General features: G+C 52.7%; 1 protein-coding gene across 1 annotated transcript; it reads right to left on the bottom strand.

Annotated features, from left to right (window-relative positions):
* Nucleotides 1–304: 304 nt before the first annotated feature.
* Nucleotides 305–12,102, bottom strand: ALOX12B (arachidonate 12-lipoxygenase, 12R type). The gene is made up of 15 exons (XM_019745065.3): nt 11,646–12,102; nt 10,072–10,276; nt 7,280–7,361; nt 7,078–7,164; nt 6,842–6,964; nt 6,434–6,537; nt 5,915–6,087; nt 5,544–5,687; nt 4,271–4,474; nt 3,933–4,019; nt 3,443–3,612; nt 3,056–3,177; nt 1,152–1,252; nt 785–955; nt 305–606 (listed from the first exon to the last, which is right to left on the bottom strand). Exons 1-15 carry the CDS (start codon nt 11,790–11,792, stop codon nt 427–429), a joined length of 2,100 nt encoding a protein of 699 aa, XP_019600624.1. The 5' UTR covers nt 11,793–12,102; the 3' UTR covers nt 305–426.
* Between the last annotated feature and the right edge of the window lie 5,344 nt (nt 12,103–17,446).

Below are 17,446 nucleotides of genomic sequence, written 5' to 3'. Positions count from 1 at the left end.
CCCTTCCTACCCCGCCCCACCCCACCCGAAACCCCCTCCTCAGCCCACCCCTAACCCCCGCCCCGCCCCACCCCTAACCCCCGCCCCGCCCCACCCCTAACCCCGCCCCGCCCCACCCCTAACCCCCCCGCCTCAGCCCACCCCTAACCCCCGCCCCGCCCCACCCCTAACCCCCGCCCCACCCCTAACCCCGCCCCGCCCCACCCCTAACCCCCGCCTCAGCCCACCCCTAACCCCCGCCCCGCCCCACCCCTAACCCCCGCCTCAGCCCACCCCTCTAGTAAACGACGCGCTCACTGGCAGACCCAGGGCCTGTATTTGAAGTGGGTTTTTTCCTTTTCTTTTTATGTTTTTTTCTCTTTTTTTTTTCTTTTTTTGAAAACAGCCGGGCTTAGGGCGTGAAGAGGCGAGGCGAGAAGGGCTGTCCTAGATAGAAACGCTGTTCTCGATCAGCACCGGGTCTAGGTAGTAGTAGGGGATCGGCAGGCGCTTGTTGCGCTGGCGTATGTTGTACGAGATCTGCGCCAGGCGCTGACGAAAGGTCTCCATGCTCCTCCGCGGGACATCCTCCACGAAGTGGATGTCGGGGAAGTGTCCCAGGGGCCGCTGCGGGTACAAAACCGAGCAACTGAGACACAGCGGGCCCCCATCCCTCCGCCCTGCCCGTTCAGGAGCCTCTCCCTTTACACCCCTCTCCTGTCGTTACCCCCCACCCCAACTCCCAGCCCCTTGCCTATGCTCAGAGTTCCCCCACCTCCACCTGCACCCCGAGGCCCCAGGACACCTTGTCGTCCGGCTCCCGGCTGAGTGTCCAGAGCACCAATAGGATGATGCATGTGGTCTTCACATCCGGCAACGTGTCCATGAAGGTCTTCAGAGTCGTCAGCCCCTTGGCCTGCATCGGTGGGTTCCGCATGGATGATGGGAAGTTGGGCATCCAGGAGGTGAACTCCAGCTGGAGGTGGAGTAAAGGAAGGGTTCTGGATCAGAGAGCACGCCGGGACTCTCGAGTTTAAATTGAGGCTGGGATTGAAGCTGGAACTTGGATTGAAACAGGTCAGGCCCAACTAGGAATTTTAGCTGAGGTTGGGACTGGCACTAAGGTTAGGTCTGGGCCTGGGGCTGGGGCAAGGATTGGTGAGCACAGGTACCTGCCCTGTGTTGACAGCTGCGTGCTTGGCAGAGCAGGTGTAGATGACGATGGTGACATATCGTATCAGCTCAGGCACGGTTCGCAAGCACTTGGGGAAGCCTGTGCGGCAGGGCAAGGCGGAGGCAACGTCAGTCCTGCGCTGGTCCTGGCTTGCCGGCAGAGGGCGCAACCAAGCCCAGCTCAACCTGTCGTGCCAACACTTAAAGCTGCCACATCCTTGCCCTCATCCTGCCTGCTTGTCCCTCCTGTGGCCACAATCCTGTTCCCCCAGGACACACCACAAACCTTGGGGAGGGAGCCTCAACTTGCTTTGGTCAGATGTCCTCCAGAGCTGCCCCAAGCACCTGCCTGAGATGGGGCCCTCAGATCCCTCTTCTAGCTCCCTTAGGGGGACCTCTTGGGTCCCAGATCTCAGAGGGGAAAGAGTCCCGGCTTTAGAAATCTTTGGAAGAAACCTGGCTTTCTTGCCCTGATTCAGTACAGTCCCTCATCCAGACCCCACCACACACATACTTCTTTTGAGACTGCACTTTCCAGATAGATTTCTCAGTAGTCTGGCTCTTGGTTGTACACCTAATTAGGCTTCTTGCTTTTCTCCCCTGTTCTCCCAAGTAAGCAGCCAGCCCTGGTTGCCATGGTGACCCCAGGTTCCAAAAGTCCAACACATTCAAACCAGACCCATCATCTTCCTCCCAAAACCATCCTCCCTCCAGGCTCCCATCTCAAGAAATGACTTGTGCCATCTACCCAGCTGTGAAAAGTCTAAACCTGGGAGTCACCCTTGGTCCCTCCCTCCCCCACCTGGCCCCCACTGCCAAACCCAAACCAGTCACCAAGTTTTGTCGTTTCTATTTCCCAAGTCTCTCTGAAATTCTCTGCATCCCCACAGCCCCCACCTGGTCAGGTCCCTGTCACCTTCCTTCTGGACACCACAGTAGCTTCCCAAACTGTCTTGTGACTGCTGGTGCAGCCCGATGTTCTAACACACAAATCTGATCTCCCTGCAAACCCCTCCATGGTTCCCTATGGCACTCAGAGTAATTCCAAACTCCTTAACCACGCTGTGCAACCTGGCCCTTGCCCATGACTTCAGCCTTAGCCCCACTGGGAGCCTGCCCAACTCCCACGCTCAGCTCTAGATGCAGGGACATGTCAGCAGCTCCCAGAACTCTTCAATGCCACCTCTGTCATCTCACAGCTAACCTGCCCAACTTGCAGATCTTAGCTGTGATCTCAGCTAGATTTTAGCTTGCTGCTCCCCAACCCCACTCTCTACCTACCACCCTTCCCCAAGCTGAGTTAGCTGTCTCTCCTGGGCTCCTATGCCCCCCAACCTACACCAGTTCTGCCATAGTGTAACTCCCCCTTTACTTGAACAGGCCCCCTTCCCCCAGTCTGTGAAGTTCTTGAGGGCAGCGCCTTTACCTGTCTCGTTCTCTTTTGCCTCCCCAATAACCAGCACAGTGGTTGTCACATCATAGATGCTCACTAAATACTTGCTGCGTGGGTGCCCAAGTGGCATGACCTCAGGATGCTCTCCCCCACTCCTGGAGCCTGCCAGCTCCCCAGACTACAGCACACTGCCCTTTCCAGTTTGAGCTCATGCCTCATTTCTGAGTCCACAAAGGTTAGTTTTTGAGGTGGGGGACTGGGACTTTTTCACGTCTCTACAGAGATAACCCACAGTCCCTGAGCTCAGACAGGGACCAAAAGACAGTCATGCTTTCTTCCCCAACCTCTTCAAGATGCCACTGTTCCAAGGGACAGGAAAAGGCCATGACAAATCCTAGGGCAGTGATTTAGCCTCCTTCAGCCCCCAATGAGACATGCTCTGGCCCAGCCGAGGTGGCCCACCCCACAGCCCCAGGCCCCTGTTGGATGCCCAGGTGCCCAGGCCCATACCTGAGCTTTCACGCCCTAGTAGGCACTCCTTGAATATCTCCTGCACCCAGGACTGCAATTCCGGGTCACCCTCCACGGCTGCGTCACATGGGTAATAGTAGGTGATGATCTCTGTCACATACCTGACCAGGGAAGAGGGCCTCAGTTTGGACCCTCTCCCTGCCCTGCCCAACTGTGCTGCTCCCACCTTCCCCAAGATGCCCTGGCCCCAGAGCTGCCCCAAGCCTGTGGGTGGGCAAGTCCTATGGGGCAGAGGTAGCAAGGGTAACTTGCCAAAGTCAGAAGATGTCACCAGACACAAGCTCAAGTACTTCAAGGCTCCCCACGCCCCCTCCAACACCCCAGGGTGTCCATCCTGAGGGCCACTCACTGCTGTCCCGACCTTACCTCTCCAGCGCGTCCCACACTGCTAAGCAGTCATCGCGGTAATAATATCCTGGCAGGTCCTGAACCCCGCGCTCCACAAAGTCATTGGGGAGGTAGCAGCTGTCGTAGGTCATCTCTGACAGAGCCCGAGCCATCACTTCAGCAAAGCCCTCCAGGCCCAGGGACGTACCCTGTCAGGGAGGAGGCATATACTGGGGCCATCGGGTCCCTGCAAGTCCTCTCCCCTGAGGCTGGCACCCATCTCACATGTAATCTAGTGAGTGCTCTCTAACCCCTGTCCAGCCTTCCCTGCCCCTGGAACCCTCACACTTCAGCCAGCACACTCAGCCCCTGCCTCTGTGTCCTGGTAGACACAGCATCCACCTTAACCAGTTCCCTCCCTCCATGCCCCCTCGTGATCTAAAGGCAAGTGGGAAGTCCTGCTTTTAGTCTAACTCAAAAGCCAGAAGGAAAGCAAATTTCTTGCTGGGGTTGGGGGCAGAAGTCTTACCCTGGCAGAGAGCCCCCCCTCATTGAGGAGGAGGGCCCGCCCAATGCTGTTGATCTGAATGGTGTATCGGGTGTGAGGGATGAGGAGCTGTGAGAGGAAGCAAGATGGACAATGAGAGAGAACGGAAGTTATCCCCCAAAGGACCTCGGCACCTCCATTTCTGCAACATCAGACACTCTCACTTTGGGAAGTCCCCACTCAAGTGATGTCTTATGGGTCCCCAGCTGCCTCTCCAAGTCTGACTGGAATCCCTCTAACTGCTGAGTGAACCAAGTGGCTTTCTGCGGCTGGGTGAGGGCAGTGATGCTTCACAGAGGTCCCTTTGTCCAAGCCCATACCTTGTAGAGAGGGTGGCACATGGGCAGCTGCCTCAGCACAGCCAGGCTGAAGGCCTCAGCGACGAGGTGGGTCCCCAGCAGGTGGGAGATGGCTTCATGGCAGAAGAACTCAGCGTTGCGTACCCACGTCTTGGCCAGCAGCCAGTCCCACTCAGAGTCACTGGGCAGGAAGATGGGGCAATCGGGTCCAGGGGTCTGGCTAAGCTGAGGATAGGTAAAGAGGGAGGGTTAGATGAGCACAAAGAGCCACACACAAGGGCCCCCACTGCAGGAAGGAGGCCAAGGGGAGTCTGAGGAAGTATAAAACTCTACTCCCTACGCTCCAGTCATTCTGGTCCCCTGAGCATACCAGGGCCTTTCTTCCCTCCTCACATTTGCTCTTGCTGTTCCCACAGCCTGTAATCCCTTCCCCTGTCCCTTTCTCTACCTGGTAGCTCCCACTGATTCTTCAAGAATCAGCCCACAAGCTGCCTCCTCTGAGAAGCCTTTCTTATCTCAACCCCATGGCTGCTACATTCAGTTGTGCACTGCACAAGGGTACCCAGCACCGTGGGGGGAGACGACTACTGAAAACTAGCCTACACTGTTCCACTAATGAGCCAGGAGCATCAGGGTTTGACTGATCCCCCCCAGAGGGGTGATTTTTTTCTAACTTGGATCTGACCTTAGTGGGGACCTCTGGGAAGAAAGCACCTCAGTTCCCTTTTCTGCCAGACCAGACTCTCAAGGCAGCAGCTAAGTCTAATTAGCTCAATACTTCCATGCTTATACTCACAGAATGCACTCTACACACAGCTGCACCCACAGGAACCCAAGTTTATGCATGGGAGGCACACAGTGGCAGCATACAAACATGCACATGTCGGGACACACAGAGACTCAGCCCAAGGCTTACACACAGGGCCACACACCAGGCTCATCACCAGCCACACACATAAATAGGGACATACATAAGCATAGGTATATTCTCAGATGCACACACAGGGACATATACTTATATGGACACACATGCTTACACACTCACACAGGCACAAGCCCTCACAAATAGGTGCACACATAGGGACATAAGGTTCACATGTACACACACACACACACACACACACACACACACACACAGGCTGACCCACTCACTAAACACTCACATAGACAGGGGCATACAAGTATATACACAGGCCTCCACACTCACATAAGTGCACACACACATTCATGCACATATGGAGGCTCACACACTGGCAACACGCTCACACAGCAGTGGGGCCTGCACCCTAAGCACCTGGATGGCAATGGGCATCATGTTCCCTTCCGGGTTAAAGTGCAGCAGGCAAAGGGGGGCGCATTGGTGCTGCTTCTGGCCGTTGAGCTCAACAGTGGGGACGCCCTCCAAGATGCGGTAGTCTGCCAGGTAAATGTTCCCCTTCTGGAGGGGAGCCACGATGAGTAGACAGGTAGGCACCAACACGGGCACCCATGACCCACACCTTGGGTACAGAGTATCCCCCAGATGCAAGGGTTGGCCAGGAACCAAGTGGGGGATAAGGAAGGGGGTGGAACTCTCTACGGGCAGCAGAGGTGGGCAGAGATGGGGATGCCAGGGAGTGAAGAAGGCCAGCAGGCCGAGGAGGTCTCTGCTGGACCAAACCTTACCTCCAACTCCGCTTGCAGGCACGTTCCGTCGCCCAGGAACGGGGCCACCATGTCATCTGTGACGGGGAACTTGTCTGGAATCCGCGTGCAGCGGCGGATCAGGCCTGGGTTGATGCCATTGAGGTACTGGTACCCAAAGAAGCTGTCCTCTGCCCAGTGTTCGGCCACGTATTCTGAGGGAGGAGGATGGCACAGGAGCGTCATGACACGACCTTATCCCCATCAGGGACAGAAAGGCATGGGGCCAAGGCCCAAGACAGAGGTAGACAATGGACACCCAAGAAGAAAACGAAAAAGCCCTCATCCTCCCCTTGAGCGGCCGCAGGGGCCCAGGCGACGTTTTCCAAGGGGCCGCCAGAGGGCGCGCCCACACAATTCTCGACTCCTGCCTCAGGTTCGCCGGTTCCTCCCACGCCACTGCGCTGACGTGGGGGTCCTGCCTCCTGGACGTGTCTTGTGTTCCTTCCTCCAGAGATAAGTAGGTTCCCCGTGTTCCGTTCGTGATGCCCCGCGACATACCAGAGGTAACAGACTTGTGGGCAGGGAAAATTTTCTTAATGTCCTTCAGTCTCTTCCACGACTGTTTGCAGTCCACCAGACCGCGGAGTTTGAACTTCAGTGACCTACGAGGTGGGATTCAAGGGAAGGATGCCAAATGCCCGCAGAGCTGCACTACCCCACTTAGGTCTCGGAGTCTCAAAATCTCTGGGTTCAGGGTCTCCTGGGCCCACAGCTCAAGGTCTTTCTAGATCTGTCTCTGAGTGTCACCTCTCAGGTTTTCTGGCCTGTCTTTTTAGCTCCCTCTGCCTTCCTGGCTATTCCAACCTCCCGGGCCCGTGGTGGAGGAGAGCATGGAGCAGAGGGAGAGGGGCAGTCTTTTCAGGAGCCCTCACCACCACCACCCCCGTGCCACTCACACAGACTCACATGGGCCCCAGGCGAAAAAAGAAGGAGGCTGTCTTGACGAAAGAAAAACGAAGATTTGAGTTCAGGAACCTGGTGGCCTTAACATTGATGAGAATCGGGAATCCGGGGACATAACCATTCCACCTGTGGGAAGGAGTGCAGGGCTGGGAACCCGCATCTGGAGTCCAGGGCTCAAAGAAGGGGACAGAGTCCAGGGTCTGCCCTGGGAGGGCCCCAAGGCTGCCTCAGGTCCTTACTCAGGCCGGTTGGGGTTTCTCCGGACAGGAGGGCGGTAGCTGGGGATGTGCACGTAGTTGGGCAGGCCAGGAACAAAGACCCTCCAGCTGCAAAGAGACGCCGAGTTGGTGGGCCCTGATGGCCATGAACCATCTCAGGGACAGAGGGCAAAGCCATCCCTGGACCCCTGACCTCCCTTAACCCGTGCCACCCTCCCCTCACTGGTATAAGTCCTGCTTGGCTCTGATTTCCTCCCGTCGGTGCTCCAGAAGGATCGGGAGTGTGTCGTCTGCTGTTGTCTTTCCTGTAGGTATTCCAAAGAGGGGGCTCAGATTGGACACCCCCACCCCCCCAGCCCCAGCCTCTGCCTGCCCCTGCCTACTTCAGGGATCAGAATTCTCTTCTGACTCCCAGGTCAGCTGGGGTGGGGGGCACAGCTAGGGATGGGGAAGACTTACTCTGGGAGAAGGACAGAGGGTGTGTCTCCTCCCAAAAACTAAAACAAAAGGAACAGGGACCACCCTCCTTCCTCTCACTTTACCCCTCAAGCTGGGCTGTGCTGCTGTAAGGAAGTCTCTCTTCCAGACCCACTGACACAATGACAGTTATTTAGCACTTACTAGGTAAGGGCACTTTCTAAACACTTTCCTTCTATTAATAATTTAATCCACACAAGAACAACCTTATAAATCAGGTGACTAATATTGTAGGCTCACAACCTGCTCTCCACAATTCCAAAATCCAACAGGCTATGCAAATCAGGTTGGTTTGTTTTTTCTACAAGTTAGGCACAAATTCCTTGGTCAGCAAAACCTGCTCAAAATTTACTTGAAGCTGTAGACAGTCTTCATTTAACTTACTTAGTGTAACTATTCATAGTTTTTGCTGCAGAGATATTAGTATATTTGATTGGGGGTACTCTGGTGGATATATCACATAATATATGGTGTGTGTGTGTGTGTGTGTGTGTGTGTATATATGTATATATATATATATATATATGTATATATATATATATATACAGAAGATACATAGATAAAGATAAAGATATGTATGTATCTTTATATATGTATGTGTGTATATGCATTTATATATAAAATCTGAATTTCAAAACCCCTCTGGCCCTCACAGTTTCAGTTAAGGGAAAACATCATCATGCTTATTTTACAAGGAGAAAACAGTCAATATTACATAAAGAGAAAACAGTGAGCTAGGATTTGAACCAAGGCAGTCTGCTTCTGACCACTCATCCACCACCCACTAACAACCACGAACACTTGTTAAGCCTTTTAAAAACTCATTTTAGAGGTTGTCTCATTGGACTTTCACATCAACCCTATAAAGTAGGTTCTGTGGTTAGCCCCATTTTACAGATGAGGACACTGAAGCTTAAGAGAATTCACAAATTTACCTAGATATCCAACTAGTACATGGGGGAGCTGAGATCCAAATCTAGACCTGTTTTTCTCCAGCATCCTGGCTGGTAGTCCCAGGCTGGTGTGTGCCTATAACTGCAGGCCCATCATTTTCCCTCAAGACCCCTTCACCAGCCTCTCCCTTCTCCATCTGCCTCAGCTCATGTTGTATTCTAGGTGAACAGTGCCCGCTGGAGTTATTCAACCCAGAGCCCCAGCTCAGCCTCATCCCCAGGGTGGGAGCCTCACCCCTTTAAGGACCTAGCAGGTGACTCAAGTCTCCCTGCCCTGGTGTTGCGTGGCAGCTGCCCCACCCAACCCCATTCCTGCCTGGCCACCCAGCATCACTCTGCCTGTCCCCTGCTTCCATGTTACTCAGACATATCACTGTGGGAAGATGCTCCACATCCCCAGTGAGACCCTCCTCTTGACTTCCTCACCCTTCCCCAGGCCTGCCTCTCTCTGCCCCTCCCACTTCAGCCCCTGTTCCCCTGCTCCCAGGTAAAGGCTCTTGCCACAGGGAAATGAGAGACAGAAGAGGGTGGTCAGCTGCGGGGAAGATGGAGCTTCAGGCCCCTGGGCCCCCTCAGCTTTGCCCTTCCCTCCCACCCACCTCGAGGGAGGCCAGAAGAAGCTTGGGTGGTGGAGCCAGGGGGACAAAAGAGGACAGGCCTGCAGTCCCCATGTAGCAGCCACATATTAGGAAGCTGGCCTAAGCCTGCCAGACAAAAGCTGTGGAAGGGGTAAACATAAGGAGCTCAGGCACTCAGGTTTTGTCACTCTTGCATGGGAGCAACTAAGCAATTTGAAAACAGCTGGGCCACCAAGAAAAACCCCAACAGTCTGTATGAGTAACAAGGCCTCCTACTGGAGTGGGATGGAGCCTTACCTGACTAAGAGGGGACTTTCGAATTAGCAGTGAGTCCTATTAGAGAAATAAGGTGTCCTGATGGGATAACAGGGAATCCTTTGGAGCAGAACATCCCATTAGTGTAAAGAATGCTAAATTAGAAACCCAGAGCATCGTAATAAGGCACAAGTCCTCCTGTTATAGTACCATAGAGAACTGTTGAACTAACCGCCTTCTTAATGAAAAACAAGGCAGCAGTTGGTGTGCTGGGGCATCCAATTAGCACAACAAGGTATCCTGTAGTAGTAACAGAACTCTGCTGGAATAACAGGGAGTCTTTTTGGAGTAGCAGGACATGATATTTGGAATAAATAAGACATCCTATCAGAGTCCTGAGGCCTGTACCCAGAGTAGCAAGTGGTCTTTTCAGAATGGCCAGGCAAACCATGGGAATCTAGGAGAGGACAGTAAAGGTAACAGCACGCTTGTCTCCTGCCAGAACCTGGGAGCCTGACACTCTGAGGGTCATTCCATGCCCCATACATTTCCATTCCTCAGGGTGCAGCCCTAGCTGGGCCCAACACAGCTGTGATGACCGAGAGTAATGTGTGAGAGCGTCAGGCATTCCTGAGAATCCCTGTGGGGCTGGCACCTGGCTGACGTGGGGAATCCAGAGTGGCCATGCTGAGGCGGCTTGGCCAGAGCAAGGGACCAAATGAATGGCATGGGATGGGGTAATGAGGGCTTGCCTGTAGCTTCCCGGAGTGCCAGGGTCTCGTAGCCTTCCATCCACTGGTAGGCGGGGAAGTGGTAGATACGGCCATTGGGTGCACAGATCTGCACGTAGTTGCAGTACCAAGATTTCTTGGGAAAGAAGGAGTAGCGCTCCTTGTGCAGACGGATGATGATGAGCTCCCCCAGGTCCTGCTGGCACTGGACAGTGTACTCGTCCACCTGGGCAGGGTACAGGGCCAGCTGAGTGTGTAGGACTCAATCCTGGCTTCTCAGGCCTCCTACGGGTCTGGCTCCTCACCCAGGCCCTGCTCATGCCTCACCTCCCTGAACAAGGGTGACCTGATCTTTGGGCTCTACGCCTACCGCTCTAACCTGAGTGTCCCCTGCTGGGACCCATCTACCCAGGGCTAGGCAAGACCCAAACCCTCCTTTTTCTCCACTCAGAGCTCCTGAGGTCCCATTTTCCCACCCACCTCCCCAGCTGTCTGAGGCTGCAGGAACCAGGCAGATCCCCAAGGGCTGTTGTATAAAGAAGCCCAAGAGGAGTTCCGGGTCCTCAGGCCTCCTAGTCTTAAAGTGGGCAGAAGAGGTCCAAATAGCCCCTTTTTCTCCAACTTATCAGTGAAGATGTGGAGATTCAGAAATGGCCACATAGAGTGATCTATTAAGGTCACATAGCAGCAGGTGGCTGGACCTGACTCAAATCAGGTCTGAGGGGTGAGGGCCTGGCAAAGAAAGGGTGCCTTCCATCACGGAGCAGGCAGGCCCCCACTGGACAGGATAGTTTGATGCCATTTGAAGTTACAGAGACTGCAATATGAATTTAAGCCAGTTATGATGCACCTTAACTTAGAAAAAGTGAGTGAGAATAGGAGAGAGAGGAATGAGGGAGGAGGTGAGACAGGAAATGGGAAAGGATAAGGGAAGAGGGAGTGGAAAGGGGATGAGAAAGAAAAAAAGAAAAGGGGAATAGAAGAGGGTTGAGAGATGAGGGGTGTGGAGCGAGTAATGAGAGAGAGGAAGAGGGAAAGAGAGGAGAGGTGAGAAGAGGTGAGGAAAGGTGAGGGAGAGGGATGAAGAATGACCAAAAAGGGATGAGAGGTGACAAACTAGGCAGGAAGTAGGATGGTTCAAAGACTGTGGAAGGTTGGGAGCCAGGTCTGGGTTGAGGGGCACCCAGAGCCATTCTTAGAGCCCCACTGCTCTTAGACCTCTCCCAGAGCTCTGGACCCTCCTGGCCAAGCTCTGTCCCCTTCCTCTGCACACCTCCTCGTGCTCCCCAGACACACAGTCACACAGATACACACACACTACACACATAACACACACACACACACACGTAAACCACATATACTCACACAGACATGTACACACCCCACACACCTACATGCATACACACACCACACTCACACATATACACATACATATACACACCAAACTCGTAATACACACATACATGCAGACACATATACACCACACTCACACATACACATACACCACATTCACACATACACCACACACACACACTCACACATACACACACACACCACACACACACATACACAAAGATTCACACACACACACTCACCGCCCCAGTTGCAAAGTCTCTCCCAAAGTGGTTCAGCAGCTGTTTATGGCTCTCTCCTTGGGTTCCGATGATGGTCAGCAAGATGGAGTCCGTCGTTCCCGACAAGAAGTCGGTACCAGTGGCCACCTTGACTTTGTAGGTGGCCATGGCTGCTCTTCAGGAGGGAGCTCAATCCCAGACCCTGTGAGGTGCTGTGTGGAGGGTCCAAGCCAGGCAGGGGAAGCCACACACAGAAGCGTGGAAAGGGCCAGCTTCCCGAGATAGTAAAGTGAGGCAAGGATGGCTGACCCCCTAACAGCCCAGAGCCTGGAGAAGCTCTTGCCCTTGGCGGGCAGGATGGGAGCCAGGCAGGCTGAAGTGAGGCGGTGCTCCTGGCTGGTGAGCCAGCTTCTGGGCTGCAAGCCCTTAGGAACAGGCAGGGAGGAACAGGAGGCAGGGCGCTGGGCCTGCCTCTGAGAGGGCGGATGGAAGATGCCTTGAATGAAGGAGACTTCAGGGTGGGGGAGCCAGTCCAGCCTGAGCCAGGGCCTCAGGGAAGTTGGGGGAGGGGTCTGGGCGGGGCCTCCAGATCTTTATCAGCCTAATAAGCTCTTTCCTTCGGCCCGCCTCCATGGGCTGCAGAGCTGGGCACCCCATGGGCAGTGGGTTAGGCATTGGTTTGGGGGTCCCCAGTGGGTGGGGGGTAGGGGAGAGGGTGCAGCACAAACTCGCTGTACAGCTGGCCTGCTGCCTGGCATTCCTCTCTGGGAAATGGGGCAAGTAGTGGCCCCAGCGGGAAGGCTAGCACATCCTTCCACCCCAGGACCCAGAGCCCATGACAGAAAGGGTGGTGGGTGTTGAAGCTAGAGCTCAGGGACCCTAGGGTGCAGAGAGGCTCCAGAGAGAGGTGATCAGCGATGGAAGAGGAGGAATTTGTTGATTCCTGACAAGCCAAGATAAGCTGAGGAGGAATTGGGGTTGACTACAAAAATAGAAGACAGTTGTACACTTCTTGCACAAGAACTAAGCTAAGAATGGATATATAATTTGTGATGTAATCATAACATAGAATTTTACCCAGCGATGAAAAAAAAGAATGAACTATGATGTGGCTGAATCTTACTACAATTATATTGCGTTAAAGAAGCCAGACATAAAAGAGTACAGGATCTATCATTCCATTGATACAAAGTTCAAGAACAGGCAAAACTAAGTGATTCTTATAAAAGTCAGGCTAATGAGTAGCTCTGAAATGGGAGAGCCATGTAGGCAGCTAGAGGTGTTCTGTATCTTGATCTGAGTGGTGTATAGAGCACTATATGTATTTTACTATACCTACGTTATCATTCAATTTTATAAAGTACTCACCTCCCACTCCCCAAAAAAAGAAACAAAAAGAATGAAGCTAGGAAGAGGGTTAGAGTCAGGGTTGGGCTCCCATGGTATTGGGTTTGTCGGGAACCAGGTCATTCATTCCTCCATGCCATCATTTGTTCAGGAGATGTTTAAGGAGTATATGCAGTGTTCCAGGCACTGTTCTAGGCACTGCAGATACAAAGAAGAAGTAAACTACACACAGAGCTTGCTAAAGCTTGGAGAGAGGAAAAGAAATAGTAAACAATAATTTGTTTGCTGTAGTTTTGGATATTAAGCACTCTGAAGAAAATAAATCTGGAATGGAAAAGAGGTTGGGATTGGGGGCTAATTTCTTAGAATCACAGAAACCAGAGCCATGAGGACTGGGGCGGGATCAGGCCTCAGGATAGGGCTGAGTTCAGGGAGGTGTTGGGACTAAGATTATATTATGAGAGAGACTCAGAATTTTTCTCTCAGCAGATAGCGTTTGGGACCCAGGGAGAATGAGGAGAGAGTCACATTCCCGTCCCCCTTTTCCGGACCTGCCCTCTTTCCTTCTGCCTCCCAGGGGCAGTTCCTGCCAACCAGGAAGCACCAGCCCAGGTTTCCTCCCTGGTGGCACCCTTCTATCACCATTGAGGGAAAGTCACACAGTGCCCGGGCCAAGTTAAGGCCAAAGGGAGCTGGGATTCTAAGATGGAGAGAAGGTTCTGGGAGCTTCCTGATTGGGTGACGAATAGGGATGAGATTGCAATTCAGGTTGAGCGTAGGGATACAGATGTGGTTGGAGTTAGGGAGCAAAATGACCTTTTTAAGACCCAAATCTATCATGTCACCCCCGTCCCCTCCAACCCCAGATCAAGCCTGGCAGTGGCTCCTTCTTGCCTTTGAGATAATGACATCACCCCTTCACATGACCCACATGGTCTACCTCACAGGTCTCATCCCCCACCATGTTCTCCTTTGCTCTGTTCTGTCTGGGACTCTGTCTGCCTTTCGTTCATCATTATCAGACACTAATGGAGCCCCTACTATGTGCTTGGCTCTGTGACAGACCCTAAGAATGCAATGTAACCAAAGCAAATCCCTGCCCTCCCTCCTGGAGATTACATTCTAGTGCGGGAACAGACAAATTTACCTAATAACCAAGCAAATTAAACAGTATGCTTAATAGTTATAAGTGCTGAAGAGAAAAAACAAAGCATGGAAGGATAATATAAAGCATAAGGGAGAAACTTTAGATACAGAGCGGCCAGGGAAGAGCTCTTTGAGAAGGGACTTTTGAGTAAAGAAATGAAGGAAGTAAGGTCAGCCCCTTCCAACCACAGGGCTTTTCACATGCTACCCTTCTCTACCTCTTGGACCTGATTAATGTTTCCTCTTCCTTCTGATATTAGCTTGAGAATTGCTTCACCAAGGAAGGCTAAATTTAACTATTAATGGCTCTCACAAAATGGTGACTATCATTTTTGATTGAAGTCCACCCTCCCCACTAGATTAGACTACTGTGTTTCCCCGAAAATAAGACCTAGCTGGACCATTAGCTCTAATGAGTCTAGTGGAGCAAAAATTAATATAAGACCTGGTCTTATTTTAATATAATATAAGACCAGGTCTCATATAATATAATATAAGACTGGGTCTTATGTTAATTTTTGCTCCAAAACACGCATTAGAGTTGATGGTCTGGCTAGGTCTTACTTTTGGGAAAACATGGTATCATTTAACCAATGGTTTTCTCCCCACCTCCTGGCAAATACTTGGTACCTGGGAGATTTTTGAAACATGATTCTTAATGGTTGGATGGGTTAGTGATGAGGACAAGGTCAGGATTAAGAACTGCATCGAAAATGGGCTTGGAATTAGGGTGAAGATTCAGAGAGTGAGACAAATTGGGGTAAGGGTTGAAGGGCAGGGAGTCACGTGTGTGGGGGGACGGGTTACGGGGATGGAGGCAGGATGGGGGAGAAGGCTGGGGATGAAGGTCATGCCCCCACCCTGGGTGACTGTCAGCGCTGTCTAATCGGCCTGGCAGTATGCTGTCCCCACTGAGGATGGGAGCTGTCAGGCCGGTCAGGCCCGCCATCCGGGCTCTGCTCTGCTAGTTTGATGACTCTTGGGGGATGATGGGAGGCTGATGATGTAAACTCTCCCAGCCTCCTGCTTTCTAGCCACTCCCCTTCCCTGGAGACTGTGTCCCCAGGGGGCTGCTAAGGCTTGGTGAGGAACAGGGTGGGGTAGAGTAAGAATTGAGGCTCAGGGGCTTGGGAAACTGCGCCTCCAGGCTCCTCTGGGACAAAGGGTCCTGGGGCAGAAGGATGAGAGGCCCAGCCTCAACCTTCTACTCCAGTGGTAAGACACTCTGTGGGGGTTAGGGAGGAGGCAGAGGCACGCAGGTGACCAGAGGATAAGGTGGGAGGGGATCTTGGGCAAATAGAGAAAGGAGCTGATGTTGTAGAAGAGTTTGGGTGGGTGTCACCATAAGTGGTGGGGATCTACCTCCATCCTCCAAAAGCTGCCTCCTCAAGTCATAACCCACTATCAATAGGTCTCCCCCGAGCCAGTCTCTCTCTACCAACGAAGCAGGAGTGGCAGCTCTGCTCAAGTCTAGAGTGGGAATTAGGTTCTGAGGGAAACAGGCATGGAAATGGGGCTGTGAACGTGGCTGGTGACATGGATGGAATTAGGCATGAGGATGTCAATGGGGCACTCCCCAGTTATAACCAAAACGTGGACTCATGACTCTGGGTAGGTGCTCATTGGGCTGAAGAACTGGTTCTCCTGGAGCTGGGGTGGACCCAGAGAGCAGGAGAGGCCTCTGGGAAGGATGCAAGCTTGCAGGGTTGACTTGCAATGGGCCACCCACACAAGAAGCCGAGTCTTCACTGCTGGGGCACCCCCTTACCTTGCTCCACCCCAAGCCTGCAAGGGAGGGAGCAACCACTGGGGCCCCACCCCCTAGAACACAGAGCAAAAAAATCCAATCGGGTCACTCCTCTGCTTAAAACTTCCCAGAGCTTAATATAGTGTTGCCCTTAGAATAAAGTCCAAGGACTCCCTGTACACTACAGGACTGTGCATGACCCAACTTTTATCCACCCCCTCATTCACCTTATTTTAGCCCCTCTGGCCTTCTCCTTATGCCTCAAACACATGCCCTTCAGGGCCCTTGCATTTGCCCTGTAATTGATCTATAACACCTTCCCCCCAAGCTGTCCCAAATGTTTTGTTCTTGTCACCCAGGTTTCAACTCAACTGCCATTCCTCAGAATGGCCTTCCCTGACCACCAGACCTAATGCTTCCCCCCACCCTCTACCCCAAGTCATGCTAACACACTGCCTGGTTTCATCTCCTGACTGCACTACAACTATCTGAAAGGATTTATTTGTTTGTGTGTTTATTTATGTGTTTGTTGTCTGTCTCCTTATAAGCCAGTGGAAATAGGGATGGTGCCAGGAGTTTAGTGTCAAACAGTGTCTAGGGAGACAGGAGCTATGAGGCAAGCAGATCCTAGAATGTCAACGCTGGAGGGACTTTCCAAGTCTTCTTGTCCTTCCCATTTATCTCACAGATGTGGGCCATCGAGGTTGAAGGATTTTCTCAAGTCCAGCTGGGGAAAGAGGGCTGGTGTGCTTCCCACTATACCAGTCACCTTCCAGACTGACCAAAAGGTATGAAGGAGTCCAGAGTGCACGCTGGAGGAAGTCCCCTATCTGACAGGGCTTGAGCTTTACACGAGCTCCTTCCTCACGTCCTGTCCCCCAGAGGCGCCCAGAGCCCAGGCAGAGTCCTACGTGCAGCTGGGTGTGTCTCCTCAATAAATCCTCCTCCAAGCTTGCTCTTTGGGAAACCAAATTCCAGTGATTCGCAGTGGTCCCTCCGTCTCCGGCTCTTGGGCATTTTTAGGATGGGCATGCCTCCTAATGTTAAATTTGGCGCAGGCCAAGGAGTCTTCATCCTCTTGGAAAGACAGGCTGCCTGGATGTGCCTGACTTCCCTCCAGCAAATCCTGGTCCTGCTGGTCTATGTCAAAGCCCAGGGTGGCTTAAAGGGTGGGCACATCCTGCCTCTGTCACAGTCCTCCTGGCTGCAAGTGGGCGCCTCTGGGTATCACTTAGTCCTTTGATTTTGTTCTAAAATGCCCAAAATCTAGTGATGTTGGCTAAATTCTTAGGTTGCAATATGCAGATGAGATATCCCCGAACACACTTCTTCATACACAATAACATGGGAATCCTCTTCTCCCAGGATCACAGGTACAGGAAGTGTAAATCTAACCTTTGGCATAGCCAAAGACTACCCCCATTCCCACAGCAGGCAATGTGACTCTAACCAAAGAGAGGCCGTGAGCAGAGTTTGGTCGGGCACAGAGTTTGACTCAAGAGGGAGAAGAAGTAAGGGGTCTGGATCTGAGGTCTAGCGAAGCAGGAAACAGGAAGGTGTTGAGTGGCTGTAGTGAAAGATA

Source organism: Rhinolophus sinicus, chromosome 12 (genome assembly GCF_057876585.1).
Source record: "Rhinolophus sinicus isolate RSI-liver-muscle chromosome 12, RSI-T2T, whole genome shotgun sequence".
Taxonomy (NCBI): Eukaryota; Metazoa; Chordata; class Mammalia; order Chiroptera; family Rhinolophidae; genus Rhinolophus; species Rhinolophus sinicus.
The sequence above is the reverse complement of the archived record's forward strand: the minus strand, read 5'-3'. Positions and strand labels throughout refer to the sequence as shown.

Coding starts and splice junctions, on each gene's coding strand:
- ALOX12B (XM_019745065.3), bottom strand. CDS start 11,792: ATGGCCACCTACAAAGTCAAGGTGGCCACTGGTACCGACTTCTTGTCG. Junction 7,165..7,279: donor GCCAAGCAGGACTTATACCA/GTGAGGGGAGGG, acceptor GTCTCTTTGCAG/CTGGAGGGTCTTTGTTCCTG. Junction 6,538..6,841: donor TTTTTTCGCCTGGGGCCCAT/GTGAGTCTGTGT, acceptor CCCACCTCGTAG/GTCACTGAAGTTCAAACTCC.